Source organism: Neopelma chrysocephalum, unplaced genomic scaffold (assembly GCF_003984885.1).
Source record: "Neopelma chrysocephalum unplaced genomic scaffold, ASM398488v2 Primary Assembly neopelma1_23, whole genome shotgun sequence".
Lineage (NCBI taxonomy): Eukaryota > Metazoa > Chordata > Aves > Passeriformes > Pipridae > Neopelma > Neopelma chrysocephalum.
Genome location: NW_020897691.1, coordinates 5,827,245 through 5,847,575, shown reverse-complemented (window position 1 = coordinate 5,847,575; position 20,331 = coordinate 5,827,245). Strand labels below are relative to the sequence as shown.

Here is a 20,331-nt window from a genome sequence, read left to right as displayed (position 1 = left end):
AAGTGAGAATGAAATTTCAACCCTTTGTTAGCTACAGTTCTGTGACAAGTTTCTAAAACATATTTAGTCATGTAGTGAAAAGAACATGTTATTGAAGTCAGGAGCCCAGCTGAGGGATTGAATTCTATCCTTGTGAAACTACATAATATTCTTTTCAGGGGGCAGACACCTCTTTATCATTATGTCCCAATTATAAAATACTGCAAAAGAAATGCACTAGCTAAAGTATACAGATTTTTCCAACTCAGAGCACTCAAAATCTCTTCTTCAAGCTAGTTAAATATTCCAAAATTTAAAGATAAAATAAACACATTCCTGCCAAAGATTCATCTATTCCCAATAGGAAATATTCCATGAGATCTACTCCTCCATAAGTGTATATCCCCTAAAAAGTAACACTGCATACTACATAGTAATGGCATTTTAAACATAGTGCTGTTCCACTTCAAAACAGGTGATTGTGCTTACTTGGTTGCCATTTCACTGATCTTGTGGCTGCTAATGAACAAAGAGCCAGCTCCTCTGCATGGACTTAGCACAGATGAAGTTAAAAGATAGAGATCCTCCAAGTGCCATGAAGAAGGTGAAGAGTTTTTTTAATATACAGAATATTAAAGAAATTTTGTCAACTCAGGTTCTTGTCTAAAGATCCATTTGGTGTTTCCATTTAATCTTGTATCACTCTGCCATTCTCTGTTATCCTAAAGCTCAAAACCACTACTTTTTCTGCCTTCAAACACACCCCTCCAAGTTAATCTGCTGCTCTTTCTACTTTAAATAACTAGATACTCTCCCCCACAAATACAAATTTATTTAGACTGAGAAATCCTACTCTTTTTTCAGTCCTGAACTGATTGTTTCCGTTCAAACCAAAATCATGGTCTCAGCTTTTCACATCTTTTCTTAATCTAGATATTCAGATAGGTTTCTTGTTCACCTGCATGATACAAATCCAGGCAATAAAAGGTATTTATTTCTTTGACAATCTCATTTAGTAACTGCAACATTTTACTCACTTGTTTTAAGAAATGCTTTTACTCATGACTGAAAAGGGTTAATCATCTCGTCATTGAAGACTGATATTACATCACAGATTGAACTGTCATCTTTACCATCTGCTGGCACATGTGGTTGTTGACCTTAACTGTGTTCTGAGTCACTTAAAAAGTTTTTAAAGTATGCATTTAAAGTGTGGTATCAGAGTTTTAAATACTTTTTAGTGGCTGTAATGGTGATGTCTTAGAATTCTTAAGATTTGTAGCATATAGATTTTTAATACAGCTGTATAGTTTCTAACACTTGAGAATAGCAGTTAACTGAAACTCCTTTGTCATGCTTCATATCAAATTCCCAAAATTATTCCAGTTTTGTTTAATGTTCTCTTCAAGGAAAAGGCCGTAGCAAGTACATGTTGTTTGTGACATGTACCTAGAAAGATATCATTGTAGACAAAGCAACCTAGAAGGCTGGGAGACCTTGGAGAAGCTCCAAAGAAGGGATGTGACACACATAACATGAGGATGGTGATGATGGTGAAAGAAGGGGTCTTGAGACCTCCAACTCAATTCCAGGTAGGTGTGCTGAGGGACGGCCCTATGGGAGGTTCTGGGGGTCAGACAATTTTCAGGTTAAACACATCCATTAGATAGGATAATTAATTAGAGCTATAAAATTGTGAAAGCCCAATGCTACAATGTACAATATAGTACACTTTTTGTGTGTAGTGTGCCTTAAAGTGCTTTATTTAAAGACTGCTCTCTACTTCATCTATATTGATATTGTCCAGAAAGTTCTTTTCTTCCATTTTAGGCAACAATGGTTTCATATCAAATCTATATAAAGACTGTAGAAAGCATTCAAGATTATAAAACAGCCAGGAAATAACATTAATATGCAGCTTTCAAAAGAGGAAGATGCAGGGGAAAAGGAGAAAAATATGAGGCAAGAAACACGGATGAAAAATCTTTTAAAACAATTACTGACAGTTAATTCTTTTAATCAATATGAAAGTTGGATAGGTGGCGGTGAAAGAGATAATGCAGCCAGAGTTCATTGGAACAGATAACTGAAGTTAATATTTGGGTAAACTTTCAAGTAACTGATGCTAAGTTTGAGGCATAAAATCAATTTGTCATTATTTAAGCCAAAAATCTGATCATAAAAAAGAGGAAGTATTCAAGTAAATGTAGATAAATATTTCGTGTTTTTAACTACTGAATTTTAAAGATCTATCTTCAGCAACTGCGATATTTCCATGTTTTACAAAACCAAGTAAGTGAAAAACAGAAAAAGAAATCGTCACTTATGACAGCAGAAGTTTTCACTAGAACTTTAAATTTTCTTTTCCATATGTGTTAAGCAATTTATATTGTTCATTTAACAATACTGAATGGGACCACTATTTTTCAAAAGGGAAATATCTGTCCAAGGAAACGAAATTGAAGAGTTCAATTGAAAAGGATAATACAACGGTGGCAAGAAGAGTTTAGAGACATTCACCTCTTGAAAGAGTAATTGTACTTTAGAAGAAAGTTATTATTATTATGCTACATGTGACTGCAGTACTACAGAGGCCCTAAAACATCAGCTGCAATCCAACTGTTCCAGTGTGAAAACTGTAAGCATACTGATTTCTTTTCAGTTCTGGGCTTTCTAACAGAAAAAAAACCAAGGCCATCTAAATCACTTAATTTAAGTTCAAAGGGTGAAGTGCAACCATGTGATGTAGATGCATCAGCACTTTTACCTTGGAGTTCCTGTCATTTCAGTACTGACTGAAATAGTTACAGGACAGTAGTACTGACAGGGTAATCAAGTGTCTGAAAAACTTTATCCAGTCAGCTGTAAAAACTGGCATTAATTGGTCTAGTTTATTTCCTGCAGTTGCTCACTACAGAGGAACAATTCAGCAGAATCACTTGAACAAAATTTTCTGCTAATATTCACATGGATTATTACAAGAAGTCAAAGTGAGTATATTTTACATATTTATATTTTGTATCTTTTAAATTAATGAATACTTTGACCTACAAAGGTGTGATTTGAGTATAGGCTACAGCAAGAGGATGCAAAAGCTCAGCTTTTCAGTCAATGGCACCATCCATGGCCTTGGGCAAGTAATCAGACCAATGGTATCCGAACCCTTACCCCTGAAAAATGGATTGATAGTGCTTATCTCATATGCTGTTGTGAAGATTACTACTTATAATGCTCTCTGAAGCCTGAAAACACTCCTGAACTATAAACATAGGACATTTTTAATTACAGCTCAAAGGAGATCTAGACAAGTAACTCTTAATAAAATCTGGAATTCCAGTTTAGAAACTGTACTTACTTCAAGTCTTTGAACAATTTCTCTGATGTCCTCAGTACAATTATCTGCTGCAGATAGAAGAATACATTCTCCTCTTTCATAAAATATTTTGATGCTCATTAATCCAGACGTCCATCCAATAACATCTCTACAGGAGCAGTTAAACACAACGTTTTTTGAATCCTTTTCAATCAACATGATAAACTCATTGGAGATTCCAAGGAGACATTCGATGTCAGCAGATTGGCCAAAATCTCGAGCAATCACATTCCACATAATTGCTCCAACACTGAATAGATGTGCATCTTTCCTTGGTTTCACTTTTTCCTTCTTTTTTGCTCCTAAAGTAATGAAGCTAAACTTTGCTGAAGTATCCACTGTAGCTGTGGTAACAAAGTTTTCTGCCAGATCTTTCAAGTATTCTTGACGTGTCCGTGTGGCCATGGCTCGAAACTTTTCTGACTTATGTGCTGCATTTTCAGCATTAATAACTTTGGCTAAAAGGAAGTCCCTAAAGACTGCTGATTTGGGGAAAGTTACTCCTTTGGGAATTGGTGGACCGAATGCGGGTACATCTTTTGATCGTGAAACACCAACACTGGAAATAGAAAGAAAAAAATCAAAATGGTTAAATTCCCTAAAACAAAAATAACCAGATGATAAGCAGAACTGTGATCTGTGCAGTTCATTTACACAGTTGAGTTCAACTTTGACACATCAGTTTTTTTCCAGACATTTCAGACTCATTAAACAAAACTGTCTGTTTTAAAATGGCTTTCTTCTTTTAAATATATAAAGGATATTATTAATAAAGGACATTATTTACTAACACAAAAAATATCAAATATGACTTCTTAGGTGTCACTGTCTCCTTTCTCTGAGTAAATATAAAAACGCATTGTGAGACATGAGAGAAGTATTTTTAAAAATTATTTTTATGTAGGTCTATAATTTTCAGCTGCCACTCAGTTGCATCATCTTAAAATTAGGAAATATATAAACAATTTCTTTTAATCCTCAGATATTTTGTTACAATTAAGTGTGAAGACAAAGAAAAAGTATTGGTGTCCAAGATTGACTATAGTCCAAAGTGACTACAATGGAGCATTCTTCCCCTGTCTAAGCTGGCTACTCTATGTTCATAAAAAAGTTTGAAGATATCTGCAAATGTTGATATAGGCAGTTACAGTAAGATGTAAGAGAAATAGGGATATTTTTTAATTGATACAATTATACCTCTAATTGTTATATACATAATGTATTACAACTGGGAAAGAATTTCAAAATACTGTGCAAACTATGTATAACTACTACTGGTTTGACTGAAATGCAGTCACATTTGGGATGACAGACATCATTTAGTAGTAAGAAAAATGTAACTTAGGAAATGTCATGTATTATTAAACATATAACAGTTACTGAAAAAAACACAAGTTCTAAAAGATAGTTTAAGTTCTAGTGGACAGCTAAAAGACAGTAATATTACCCAACCTCATGATGTATTTTAATCTCATTCTAAACAATGAATAAATAACATGTATACATGCTAAACCCGTGTCATTACACTTCATGTCCTTATCATTTGCACAACTCCCAATCAATTCACAACTATATTTCCACCTTGGTTATCGTGCTAAAATTTATGATACAGTGACTTAAATGTGAGAGTTAAGGTCACCTGAAATTTGAGATGTTTTTATATTCACCAGAAGTCCTCATTCTTATGCTTAAAGGCCACAACCCATGCTAGTGTCATATTGTCATACTCAGGGATTTACAAAGGTTAATAGCCTTCCGAAATACTTTATTTTAAATTACTCTATTTGTGAAAGGTAAAAAGTGTGCAATACAAATTCTAAATAAATTTCTATTGCTATGTCTGCAAATCTTATTTTCACTAACTTGTTATATCCCAATTTTGTGTCCATAAATCAGCAAGAGTTCTGCATATACCCATTTAAGTCTACAAACTGTGCCCTGTAACTCTAGATATGTGCAAGGGAGACACTGGAGTTTCTAACTCACATGACATGTAGCAAAAGTTTTAAAACGATATACATAATATCTTCAAGAAATACAAAACTGTTAGAAGATAGTTCCACTGTAGTCTTAGTAACAAACTTAAACAGTTATAAGGCTCTACTCACCTATAACACACATTTTCAGTGCAAGGATTATGCACTTTGACTATGACAAATACATGTTGAAAGTGGGAACGAATATTTTTTGGAGTAAAAGGAAGTGCTCCTGGCTCTTGGAAGACAATGGTAACTATGTCATTTCCTATATGCCTTTTCCTTAGCAGCTAGACAAGAAACATGCATTGAAAAATTAGTTATAAAAAAATAATCACAATTTCTTCATTTTAGAGAAAAACCCAAACCAAAACAAATTAAGCATAATTTTTCAGAAATAACTTAATCATACCCTGGATAACTACAGATAAAGGACATCGAACTAAACTGCAAAAAGATCAGGAAAGGAAATTGGGCTAAGTTCACAAAAATACTAGTGAGTTCTCTTGCGTCCCCCCACTAGTTCTGCATAGTTTCTGCTCACTTCTGTTTTATTTTATAAGAAAAATGTATTTCTCTTTAGTGCATCACTTCAGTAATAAAAAACAGTTACATCACCTGATCTCACTATCCAGAGAACTGTATATCAGTTCCCTCTTTAGAGTGTAATATTTATCTACATTAAAAATATAATATTGCTTCTATTTCTCAATAGAACTTCTTTTTCCATGTTGCAATTCTATGAAATATTGTCCTTATTATTATGATCTTATTTTTAAAAAAAAATTATCATGAATATTCATCACTAATTTTAACAATGGCATACTTGAGGAACAAAGCTAAGACCCATGGAGAAACAATAGCTATTAAAGATTCATAAATTAAAAAATTATTCTTGTAATTGGTAGCTTTTATCATCAAAATATATTTAAGGAATAATTTAAAGTATTAAATCATTGTTGCAGGCCAAAACTTGGTAAAAACTATAGAACATGTCCAGCAATAAGGGAGCATTATACTCTCTCCCCAAGAAAACCCAACAGAACAACACAGTATAATAATGTTCACTCTCCTCACAGAAGTATATTGTAACTTTCAAATTTTTACATTTTTTTCTTAAATACTTTTGCTTATAAAACATCCATATATATTAAAGACAGGAAAAAAGTACTCTACCACATGCTACATTTAAAATATTTACCAAAAGTCTGCCAAAGACTTTGCATTGTCAACTAACAGCATACAGACACTTAAGGATGTATCTTAGCTCATGTGTAACTAGAAATGATATAAGAAAAAATTTATTTGAAAACTTTATGACAGAGCAAGTAATAATTTCTCTATCACACCGATTTTACAGAATGTAATCTTTCTAATAAAAGAGTATTTTCTTATATTTTCTCAGTTCCATTAAGTTAGTATTTCAGCTACCAACAAAAAAGCACAAAGTTGCATATGCTAAAGCCTAAAACCCCTAAGTATGTTTCTTAAAATAACACAAAGGGTGATATTCTAAAGGTGGTAAGAATGGCCAAAGTCACAATTTTAAAGCACTCAGTATATCTATATTATTTTAAACATAATCAAAATCCCAAATACAGATTAAAGAAATAAGACTTCTTATGAAACTTCACAACAGATATAAGAACAGAAAATAGTATTTTGTGTAAGTCATGTGGCTCAGTCAAGTTCTCAGGTTTTTAAGACTAAAATCATAATAACTGACTATTTGAGCCAATTAACATATACAACCTTTTGTGTACAAATTACAGTAGAAGTACACAATGTGGAACTGATTACAGAGCTAAGTGTGCCAGGTAACTTGCTGAGCCAGTGAGCCATACAATTAGATCATAGTAGTGCAGCACACGTTCATGTTTAGAAGTTATTACTATCTCACAGATTGGAATTTACACCTCTGTTAAATTTGTAAGGAACCTTCCAACTGAAGGGTACAGGGTGATTAATTTCTGTCTTATATCACTAAGTGCCCAATTACTCTTTCTTGCTATAGTGGTTCATGCCTATACATTTCCACAGAGCAAATTATAAAAATTATAATGCAATCCTCTTTAAATTTGTATTTGAAACAATCACTGTTTTCAAGAATATTTTCTGCATTTGAAAACCCCTTTAGGAGGTTCTGCTTGCTCTCATAGGTAGCTTAAGCAAGAATAGCAGTCATTTAGTAAGAGGTAAGATTTAGAAGTGTTTGAAATTTTACCAGCAAATGCCTTTTTAAAATTCTAGCAGTTCCCATATTCTATCCCTAAACTATTTTTGAAGAGCTGAAACCTCTACAAGGTCCAAAAATAGAAATAGGAAGACAGGTCATTATTTTTAAGAACCTTACCAAGCTTGTAGAGATCTTAGTGACTTCTTCAACAATTTAAAATAAAGCCAGTGTAACACAAATAATTGTCATGCATAAGTGGTCAGTCAACTTCAACATAAAGCAAAGCGAAGCACAGTTGTGGCTGTGCAGAGTATCATAAGGCAAAGAACTTCAAAAGGGAAGAGAAGTAAACTGGGGTGATCTGGAACATGGAAAGAAGTGCTCTGGATAGGATAAAGGAACAGGAAAAGAATAAAGTATTGAATGGAGAAGAAAGAGGGAACACATACTTCTCTGGGAAATGTGAGATAAGGATAGCATACTGAAAATGAAAAAGGAATTGAAGGAAACTGGAACTAAGCAAAAAGATCTATAAGAAACCCTTCTCTAGTTTGCATTCTATAATCTAAATTTTCCTCCCAACATTTACCTCCTACTTTTTTTTTTCCCCCAGGTTCTCAGTTTCCCCTTCCTCTCCCATTTTGAGGTCTGCTCAGGTTTGGGGTTTTCGGATATTGTATCATTAATTATTTTTCTTTTAATCTGCCTTTCTAACATACTCTAAAAAGTCTCATGCCAATGTAGAGAGTTCCCACATTAGGAACTCTCAATAGGGTGCACAGATGACAGGGAATTACTTACAGTAAGGAGACACCAAACGTATTTTGACATCATTCCAGTATCAGACTAAACTGATATGTTAGAATTTGAAAATGAACCTAATCAAGTACAATAGACACTCAAAAGGAAATCAGTTAAATATTATGTAACAGCACAAGACACGCAAAGGGGAGTCCAGCAAGGAAGATATGTTAGAAAAGCAGAATCCATTAAATTAAAATAATTTGCACCAAATAATAGTAATTATATGAATTCTCAGATTTTAACAACTCAATTCTGAATTTTCAGATATGCATCTATGAAGAAAAGAACTGCCTTAAAACTTAGCATATTTACAGGTTATGCTCAGCCTTAAAAATCTACCCAGTTCTGTAGAATTATTTGCCTTGTTAAACTGCAAAACAACAAGGAATTCTTGTTGAAATAGCAGTGAAATATACTCTTCATTCAATTAAATGACAAAGTGTTGAGTCAAATAAGAAAATCTCCAAACTTATTTTAGTACATTTCTAAAATAAGTGGTTTCAAAAGTTTCATTTTCAATTTGTGTTCTTAATCAGTACCAAAACCAGAAATGAGTAGCAAGAGAACTTTCAACAGATCTAGTTAAACTGAGTTTGGTATAACCAAAGGTCTGATTTTTTGAACTGATTTGGACTAATCAGGTCTGATCATGTGTACACAAGCACACTGCAAATGTGTGAATGGGAAACTTGCAAGGGAAGGAGTTGGAAAGGGGCATTGCAAAGGTTAAGTTTAAAGGGGAAAACCTTGAACTATGATTTGAAAAAAAGGCCAGTAAAGGAAAAGGAACTGGCCACACCAGGGCTGGTAGTCTTTTCTGTCCTAGGGAAGGAGCAGCTGACTTCAAAGTTCCCAGCCTATGTTGCAGCCAAAGTGAAAATTACCTTGCTCTTTGGATCTCCTGCTGGCTCTAAAACTAGAGGGATGTCCTGATCAGGGACCAAGCAGGGCGTAGTTTTATCCTGGAAGAAGCAACAAACAGTTCTGGTGCGGCCTATTTTTGGCTCACAGGTATTTGGAATATAAGCAATGCTCAGTGCTTGCTCAATGAAGGTCACCATCGTAGATTATGAAGAGTGACTGAATACCTTGCCCAGTCATTACCAAACAAGGGACACAGGAATAGGGTGCAACAACCTCAGCCAGTACATACATACTATGCTAGCAGAAAATAACTATTGAATGGGGGCCTTCATTGCTAACATGACCTAAAAAGAAAATTACCGTGGTCCCTAACTTTCCCTTACTTGGGTATGTAGTTAGTGAGCCAAACCTTGAAGAGACAAACAACATTTATATTCCACAGCACCCGTAAGCCTCTCTCTGTCTTAAGCACAGCTGATGCAAGTGCATTGGTGGTCTTCAGCATCTAAAAGGTCTCAAGGAAGAAGACCTAATCAAATTTTATCCTAGCTTGTGAGAAGTAACACTGTCGATACATTGCATACTTCATTATGTACTTTGGAACTAAACAGTAAGAGAAGAAAAATAAACAATTATTATAGATCCCTTTTGAACATTAAGGCTGGCTAAATTCTGGTCATTTGGGTGCACTTGTCACTTTCATTAAGACAGTGTCCATGCTGTGCAAACACTGATAGATCTCATCACCTGAAAAATAATGTGGTTGGTCTTCAGATAGGCATACTGCTTGAACTTGGAAAACTGCCACATTATTTTGATCCCAAGAAAGCCATGAATAACAACATAGTGCTTCTGCTAAATACTGAACCTGTTAAAGGGACAATGATGAGAGCTTACTAAAACACTGTGGAAAGGAGTGCTTGTTGCTGGGAAAAACCATGGAGTTAAAATTGAAATTCTGTACATAAGAATCATCACCTGACTATAAAGAGAGACACATAAGGAAATGACAAGAATGAAAGGAAGGCACAGGAAGAAGTGAAAGGACAGTAACAGGGGGTGGCTGAGCAACACAGCAGTGAAGCTGACAAACAGCAAAACTATGAAAATTAGTGGATCATGGCAAGAGAATATCCTGTTCTCACAAACAAGGGAAATTCACGAAAGACAACAACAGAAGTAATAAACTCCAAGTAAGGCTATATTTACTGTCAGTGCCTGTGATTTGCTATGAAAATATTCATTTTATTCTTTTAAGGCAAGCTCATTCAGTGTATTATATCTTCTTAATAGGGTACAGTTTTCCCTATTTACATGCATTTTCTAGTCAAAGATTGTTATGACTGATTACAGACAAAACAACTTCTAGTGCATTTACTAAATTAATCCTGTATTGTAATAAGGCATAAGCAGAAGTTTAGAAAAGTGGAAAAATCTGAAATCAGTAATGAAGATCCAATACCTTGATTACTAGCTACTGTCACAGTTGAGTGTCTAATATAGCTGAACATTCTGTCTCCTGAATGCCACACATTTTGAGAAGTGAGTCATCTAAACTTCATATTATTCATATGGTGAAAAGTTTCTATCTTTTGATTCCTAATTTAGTTTCTTTAAACCACATCTAAACCCTAAGTGTAATGGAATAAAAGTTGTCTTAACTGTTGATTTGTTACAGTTCTTCAAACTTTTCAAAGTTATATGAACTGACATTTATTTAAAATATATAAATACATTCTATACTTTCTTCCATTTTGATTATTATTTATCCCTTCTGAAGAATTTAAATAATTTTCTTTTATCTTTTTCTCGCTGCCTTGACACATCTTTTTCCACATACAAGACCTATTGATAGGGGAGGCATGAAGGATACAACTCAAATATGGCTTACCAATCAGTAAGCACTTTTTGTGTGGTGTTCAAAACCAAAGTCAGATAGCATCCTTATTTCATGACAACCCTTCAAACGGCTGAAATTTTTGTACCTTGCATGACAATGCCAGAATATTCCAAAACTAACTAAACAAATCAACACTTATTTCCACAGACCTAGAAAAACACAGAGTAGCAGCACAGAAAGTTATGAACTACCATCAGTCTGACGTATGAGCAATTCTACTGCTTTTCTTTCAAGCATTAATACTGATATATTATACCAAATGTGCTTGTACTTTTTAACTAAGTAACAGGAATTATCTTAGACAGGCAAGACGGAGTAACCTTACTGGTGCATCGCACACTTTGGATGCTGTGCTGGTTTTTAGCCATCCTTAATGCTTTGAAGATATTCTGAATTATTACATAAGCAAAGGAAATTCTCTAGGAATAAGATAAATACACTGTAGTTTTCCATCTTCACAGACACCTTGAAGGACACAGTTAACCAGTTATTACTAAATTGACAGATTAGTAAACATTTCAAGAGTTGTAATATAGGGATTAAGTGGAAGGAATACTTTTAAAAATCTTATTACATGCATATTTTAACCATAAGACTATTTTCCATTCAATGTTTAAAACATAAGTAAGATGTAAATCCAGTCCAAACTGAAAATAACTCATTCACCACAGGCAACATTGCCTTTTAATAATATAATGAACTGGGGCAGATGGGATAAGTTTACTGAATTATACAGAATAAAAATCCTATGAGATTTCTAATGTCTTAGAATATTTCAAGAAAAAAAAAATACAACTGAGACATACTTAAATGAAAACAATTCAGTTTTCAACCAATATTATTAAAGAACCCCAACACTCAATGTCAAAGATTTATAATATAAAATTATAAAGAAAAGCTAAAAAAACATACCTGTTGCCTGTTACTGGGCATGTATGGAAGCATTGTTGATACATGAAACATTAACTCATAATCTTTATAGGTAGTATAGAGGGAATGAGTTCCTGTTGAATCAGCTGAAAATTAATTTAATCGCAAGAAGGTCAGTAAATGAGAACATTCATACTACTTTTTAGGGCACCATTCTTCACATGCTATGATTTAAATCTATTTAAGCAATTTAAGTCTTTGTTTCAACAGAACAAAACCAGCTTGCATCAGCTAAATATCTATTCTTTAGTTTCATATTATGACACAAAGGGTCCAGCAGAAAAATTCCCAAAGCGTTTGCTGTTTCTGAGACCTAAATGATCTAATTTTGAATATATTGGCACTTCATGAAAAAAGAACAACAACCTAGCTACTTGAATATAGTTTTATATACTATGTATTTTCATTATTTAGCGGTTAATAAGGACAATTAATGAAACCTATACTTTACCAAAAAGAAATTGGCTACTTGAAATCGGACATTAAAATACATATTGACTATCAGACATTTTTAAAACATAAAATATGTACATAATACATTAAAATTTTCACAGGAATTTTCACATATTTGAAAATTATTTAAATGCATTTCATATATGATATTAATATTTTTGTTTCTTTTATTTAGAAAGTTCATTGAGTTAGCATTTCACAATGTTTACAGCAAACTAGATGAGTTTTACACTGCAATCATAAAGTAATCTTTTTTATTCCCCTTCTTCAATATGTGCAGACTATTTAAGTAAGTACAGTGAACTTTTAAAAAGTTTAACTTTTTACTTTAATGAACACCCTACTGAGTCAAGACAACTGCCAATTTTTCTTGTTTTCTTCCATGTTCACTCATTTTTTAACATAATTTTATGTTCTCTACACCAATAAACATTCTCCAGCACACTCTTTCACACACTGTTTAAGGTTTTGCTTTGTTTCAAATAGTAACTGTATTCCACAAATAAATCAATTGGCCATGTTAGTTCTCCAGTTAGCAGTATATAAATTTACACTTAAGGGTAAAATTTGGCAGCAACCATACTCTATCTGCAGCCCCAAATCTAAAAATAGTTTTGTGTGTATGTAATTATTAGCACATTCATATTATAACTGGGTTCATCAGGTATGTCTGCACATTAATAAAATTTGCTTCATTTTTTAATATCTATGCAATACAAATTACAGTTGCATAAGAAATAGGAAGCATAATTTCCACTGAAGTTTCTTACTTAAAAGCTGCTAAAAAAAGGAAAGATTTATGCACTCCTCTATTTGAAAATCAGTTGAAAAGCTAATTCCATTATAACCTTTCAGTGGCATTTCAGAAAGTCAGTTTTGAAGAGATAGAAAGAGGAAATAATTTATACTGTGAAATATAAAACAAATATCTGTCTAACCTACACTGATGTCAGCAATCCCACACTCTGACTCCATTTGTAATTAGATACTAAAGTCAAATTATCTTGAACAACTATTGCAAAAAACAATCCCTTTAAATACCTATTTAAATACTTATTAAGAACCTATACAATTTCTTACCCTTAAAATCAATGCTTTCCTAATACAACATCCTACTTAGTTGAATACTTTTGTTTCAGTACCTTGACTTTTGAAATGAGATAACAAATTTTTCTTCTGAAATTTAGTCCGTTACACAAAGTGAGCTGAAATCTTCTAACTCAACCCATGCTCTACTGAAACACTTACTAAGGCCCACTGTGATTGAATTTACATAATAGTTGCTACTACAAACATTACTCTGCTGACAATTTTAGTGAAAAAAGAATTATATCTGGGCTGACATTTTTGCACCTCATTCCTTTCTGAACATTTGTTCTACTTCAAAATGTTTGAGAAAATTGGCTAGATCTTCTTTTAATTATGAGATATTTTGCAGAAAAGCATTTTTATTAAAAAAAAGTGAAACAGCACTATTCCTCTGTAGATATAAAATTACATTTCCTCAATTTCTTTCGTTGTAATTTCTCTGTTTACAGGTATAAGGCAATTAAACTGATACATAATACAATTTATACATCTGTTCTCAAACAGGTAGCAATCACAAGTATTGAGGCCATGCTACTGAGAACGCAACTGCGCTGGGCAGGGCACGTCTCCAGGATGAAGGACCACCACCTCCCTAAGATCCTGCTTTATGGTGAACTTGCCACTGGCTGCCGCAAGAGAGGAGCCCCGAAGAAAAGATACAAGGACTCCCCGAAACAACATCTCCACCTCGGGCATATTGATCACCATAACTGGTCTACTCTGGCCTCCAATCGGGAGGCCTGGAGACAGACCATCTATAAAGCTGCTGATGCTTTTGAGAAAGCACGCAGGATCACCCTTGAGGAGAAAAGACAATGCAGAAAGAATCGAGCCTTGCAGAATATACCATCCAAGGAGTCTTTCTGCTGTGCCTTTTGCAACCGGACATGCCTTTCTCGTATTGGCCTTTTTAGCCACCAACGCGCTTGCAAGAAATGTGGGTAGAGCCCTTCCCAAATCTTCGTCGCGAAGCCTAGCCATGAATCCGTAATTATATTCTGAAGATTACAAATGAGAACACTAATGTTCCAATAATATTGGAATAAATTCTTTAATTTCTCATTTCCATTAGATTGGTATGTTTTAAAACAAATTATATAGTATTGAATTGGTAAAGTTTCACTTAATTTTCTTATTTCTTGATCCTGGGATTTGGAACTGCATGCCACTAAAACTGCACTACAGAAGGGCAGAAAAGAGTTTATAGTTAATATATCCCACATGTTCTTCATATTTGCTTAGTCTGGCTTCGATTGAGTTAACTTTCTTCACAGCAGCCCATATGGTGCTGTGTTTTCTGTATGTGATCAAAACAGTGTTGATAACACACCAATGTTTTAGGAATTGCTAAACAGTGCTTACACAGCATCAGGGCTTTCTCTGTTTCTCACAGTGTTCCCTATCCTGGGAAGTATGTTAGGAGTAGCCAAGAGTTTGAGAGGAGAGACAGCAAGGACAGCCAATCAAATTGATGAAAGACATATTCCATACCATATAAAGTCAAGCTTTGCAGTAAAACTGGAGCAGGGAGAGGGTTTTTTTGCAAGGTAGCTGTTGCTCAGAGACTGGCTGGGCATCAGTCAGCTAACTGGAGGTGGCAAGTGAGTGCCTTTGCATCTCTAGTGTTGTTGGCTGATCGTTGTAGTGGTGGGTTGGTTTTTTGGTTTGTTTGGGGTTTTCTGTTTTGGTTTCGCTTTTTTGTTTGTTGGGGTTTTTTGCGGGTGTTTTTTTCCTTTCTTCCACTCACTCATTGAACTGTCTTAACTCACAAATTGGAGGGTGAGTGAGCAAGCAAGAGGTGGGGACTTGTCTGCCAGACAGGTCTGGTAACATTCTACTTTCTGTATTTCATAAGAAATGGACCAATTACTTAACAAAATATTAAATAAACAAATTTATAAAGGAGAACTTTTTACAGAAAAACCCACAGCTAGTCAAGCATTTGAGAATAGAAAGATTTAATAAATATGAATCCTATAAGAACTGAGCAAGAAGTATTACTGAAACATTGTGCCTACCAAAAATATAGCTCCTAGAGATTAAATTATTACACTATTCTGAACCTGCAGGCAGTCAGAACAATGTATTATCCAATTATAAATACAACACACAGTAATACTTGTTGCATAATTATATTTTAAAAGTATAACACAGAAAATATGATAATAAGGTCAGTATTTTACATTTAATGTAATACTGAAGACTGTATCTTTGTGAACTCTCTTAATTCCATTCTGCTTGTTGCAAACTATGAGAACATACTATGACAGGACGATATCATTAATGGCACACAGACCCAATAAAACATTAAAATCATGTTACTGACTGATACATACACAGTGCTGATCATACTGAAGCACAGCAAATGCTGAAGCACAGCAAATACAGAAACTGAATTTGTTTGACAGACCAGCATATATTTTCATGTGTACAAATTACTAGGTGATATTCAGTCGAGCTCTGATGGGGGGGGAAGAAAACCCAAACATCCCTTACTCCTTTCAATATTTCATCTTTATTTATCAATTCATTCTAGAAGTCTGACATTCACAGTATGTTAATAAATATTTCTACATATTAATTTGAAAAATTAGTTATTATTCTGTAATGAAACAGGATGCAATAGTCTTTATCAAGCCTGAATTATTAAAGTGAAACAAACATGGATTTAAGCAAAGAGGCAATAATGTTAATAGAAATAAACGTGGTGCTTATACAGGTTGACACCATGTTAAAATGAAGTAGATGAATAACTAGATATCCTCAGATCACAGCTCACAGTGATCAGTTATCAAAATCCTGTTAAAACATCATTAAACTCAGAATGAGTTGAGCAGTGAAAACAGTGCTAATAAAGAAGTGTGCTAACATATTACCTTTTTTTTAACAACAATATTTCAGTTCCTATTTTTGCTACAAAACCCAACAAATTTGTACGCTTAAATCTTCATACTGTTAGAGACAGCGAAACTGAAAGACCGGAGGAAATGGCACTAATCACACAGCACTGAGGTAGATAAATAATTATCAACCAAGGAATGATAACATGCTTACTCTGCATGTGTGAAAAACTAGAAAGCTGAGAAAACTTGACTGCTCCACATATATAAACATAAATGTGTATGTTGATTAAAGGGAAGCACAAAATTTTAGCCGAAATAAGGAAAATGGTCCCTTGTCATGACTCCATATTTTGAAACATATTTTTTCTTTTGCCTTTTTAAGAATGATGTTAAAGTGTAACTGGGGAATTCTGAAATATCACTCACATAGTATGATTTTAAATAAGTGTAAACAAATGAAATAAGTTGCTTTGATTTTCAGTTCTACTAATGCCACTGAAAGAGTAAATAACTTTTCAGACAAGGTTTGATACATGCTCTTATCATATGCTTCATCTTCCTCATTTACCATATAATCTTACTAATCAAATCTTAAAGTGAAGAGTATGAAAAGATGACGTTTTGCAGAAGACCAACTGCATAATTATCACTTCTACTATAGGTTGGAAGCATAACTTACTTTTATTATCTAGCTGAGCCCTGTATTTACTGAATCCTTTTAGCCGTACTCTCTGGCCCAGTAGATCAAGGAACTCTTCAAAAGCTGGTCCTGCCATCTCATTGTTATACATTTCTTCCTCTGTGCTTTGGCCTGCTTTGCAGTAAAGGATACCAATCTTATGTTGAAAACTCAGCTGAAATTAAAAAAATAAAAAAAAAAAAGAAAAGGAAAAATTACAGAAAGAAAGGAAAGCCAATACTAGAATAAATATTAACAAGTAAAACATTGACACTGTTATAACCCCTGGTCAAAGTCATCTGAAAGTGAAAAAGTAAGTGTTTTGACTTGGGAAATTAAATTATCATAGAACAAAAACAAAACAAAGAAAAAAACAAAACCAAACAAAAAAAGCCTTCAACTCTTGAAAGAAAACTGGATTGGCACTATCCAAACACAGATAAAAGCAGTACATGAAGAATTTTCACTTTGCCATCTATAAAAGCACACTCCATGGCACGCTACAGTATGAGAACTTTAATTGGCAATATTTGTATAACGGTCTTTTTTTCTCAGATTTACTGCCCCTCATTTCTACCCTTTAAAGTTTGGTGTAGTTCAGTTAAAACAGGTCCTCAGAATAGTAATTTCTGTTATATGTTTTGCCTTCCCCATAAAATCGTCCATTGTTAAAGACTATTTCCCATTTTCAAAACTATACTTCAAGCTAGAAATCAGATTGCATTGAAACAGTTTTGTTAAACAGGCTCTCAATTATGGAAGATTGAAGAGATAAATTACTTCTATCCAAAATAAAGTATAAAAAATATAAACCATTAAGTATAAAAAGAGATGATTACTCCTCGAGCAGACTGTTGTCTTCTTAGCTTTTATGCATACTTAAGCTGACAAACAGGAAACCATCATGTGAAAGGATTAGTCCTAGTATTCTTAACTGACACTTTCAAGAGCTTCACAAACTTACAGAGACCATCAGTAACACCAGATTCCCTTCAGGCATTCATGACTCAAATCAACTCTCAAGTTGTAGACTTCTCTTAATCAAACATCAGGATTAGTGTCCAAAATGTGTGTTATGCAAAGACTGTATACATTTCTGTTAAAGCAAAGGTGACAACAACAGTCTGCTTCTCCTTAGTCATATGTAACACATAGTCTGCCACAGTAAGTCTACTGTAAAACTCAAATCCATAGACATGCTAATGCACCTGTGTTTCACTACAGCAATTTTGAGCAAAAGCTACAAGATGAGAATACTAAAAGATGGAGCAATGAAACATACATACATGAAAGAAGAAAGTGTCAAAAATATCATTCCACAATTCATCATCCTTAACTTTCCTTCTTCAATAAATGCTCCATTCCTGTATTTGTTCATGAATATCAATATAAATTCCAAACAGAAGTAAAGTATATCTCTGTCTTAAAAAACAACCTAGCATCTCATAGTTTAAACATTGTGCTAAGAGACATTGAAGATGAGGATCTGAAACTCACCAGCCCAAGGCATGAATTAATCCTGGGATTTCACTTCATGGACAAGTACTGTAAATACTAGGCAATTGTGTACAAAGTGGATTCTACCAATACCACTACTGCTAAACAAGGCAGCAGCTGCAAGCTCATTTGCAGTAATCTGAACCTCCTACCTGTGTTCTAGGACTACTCACAACTATGAAATTAGAAGACTTGAGTAAAAGAACTCTCAGCCAAGATCATGGGGGCTGTGCAGAAGTAGAAATCAAGGTACATTTAGAATGTCAATGTCTAAGAAAGAAGTATCTAAATGAGTTTTGGCAGGATCTTCTTATGCAGTGCATTTAACAGGCATGAAGAACTATCAGAATATTTAAAACTGATACAGTTTGCCAGTTTTCAAATGGTACCACATGCTTATTCTTTTTAAGTAAATAATTGCAGATATGGTTCTGATTTCATTATTTCCAAATCAGAAGTTTTACATTTAATGTAACATTGACAACAATTTAATAATGTGACATCACAAAATAACTTCTAAACCTATTTAGCTACTTGGGTATATGACTTATTAAAGGTGCATAGCAGTCCTTCCTGACTGAAAATGAGAGAAACCCACACTACTCAATCTTGGCATTTTGTCAACTTTTTGTACAAATTCTTTATCATGCAACAACTTGTCAACTTTCATGATGTGAAGATTTTATATCGTTTAATAGCGAGGAAGCTCAAGAGATTAGACACTCAATAGCCACTAAATATCACTGCATCCAAAGCTCCTAAGTTCTTTGGTCTTTTTTAAACCTCATCCTATGGCCTAGGGAGAAGTGAACATTCCTATAGGGATGCAAGGGGAACCAGAAAGCATATATACAATAAACAACCATTAGCAGAAATTGGAAAAGAATACTAGGGGAAAATTGGAGAAAGGTTTAAAAAACAACTAGAGTAGTAGATAAAGAGTTGGCTTTTCTTGTAAATTTACAGCCAAATTTAATGCTGATTATCATATGCCAGAATAACGAAAAATGCAGGTTCTTTACGTAATCAAATTAAGTCAAGCATCCAATTTACATCTAGTTTCTACTGTCATTTTTAGAGACAAATTTTAGCCATGTTTCCTCCATAATCCATATTAGATTTCACTGAAAAATTATGAAATAGGTAGAAAATGAAATCAAAACATCAAAACAGTCTTCAGTCTGCTACGTAACTACGCAAACATTTAATACACTATTACACAAAATTAATATTACTCTGGTGACAGTATTAACCTTCTAGATCATAATCCATATTTTTAAATTAATGATATTTCAGCCAGTCATCATCTTCAGTTGCCAAGCATCTCTTTTTGTATTTACTTGATTAATAAACTGAAAGCATGAAGTACATAAGAGGATTAAAAACAAAAATGGATCTCATGCCAGTTCCTTTCGCAGCTTTCTGTCTATGTTGAAGTAATTACCTCGTATTAAGCAGCAAATAAGATACATAACATTTTGTCAGGTGACAGCCCATTTCACAATAGGTCTGAATTTTCAGAATTGATCACACAAAATAAAATGAAGTGCTATGTACTGCTGTTCCTCAAAATGAGGAATTCATGGTTAAAGAATCACTTTGGGAAGTTCAGTGGACAACCTACATTTCCAATTTTGGGGAAATATTTTTAAAGAGTTTGGAAAATATTCAGGTCAGGCCAAACACAGTCATACACAATACTCCCTAGAACATACTGCCCCTCTGAGAATGAATATTATCTATTAGATTAACCTAAACTCACTCTGAA

The 20,331-nt window shown here is 33.9% G+C and overlaps 1 protein-coding gene across 3 annotated transcripts in view; it reads right to left on the bottom strand.

The window, feature by feature from the left end:
- Positions 1-20,331, bottom strand: part of SIPA1L2 (signal induced proliferation associated 1 like 2) — a 131,936-nt gene that overhangs the window by 47,128 nt on the left and 64,477 nt on the right. For all 3 annotated transcript variants that reach the window (XM_027685447.1, XM_027685455.1, XM_027685458.1), the window contains exons 6-9: positions 17,067-17,241; positions 11,985-12,088; positions 5,461-5,618; positions 3,335-3,911 (exon numbers count right to left, since the gene is read on the bottom strand). In XM_027685447.1, coding sequence (XP_027541248.1) covers positions 3,335-3,911; positions 5,461-5,618; positions 11,985-12,088; positions 17,067-17,241 — 1,014 coding nt within the window. The remainder of the gene's footprint in view (positions 1-3,334; positions 3,912-5,460; positions 5,619-11,984; positions 12,089-17,066; positions 17,242-20,331) is intronic.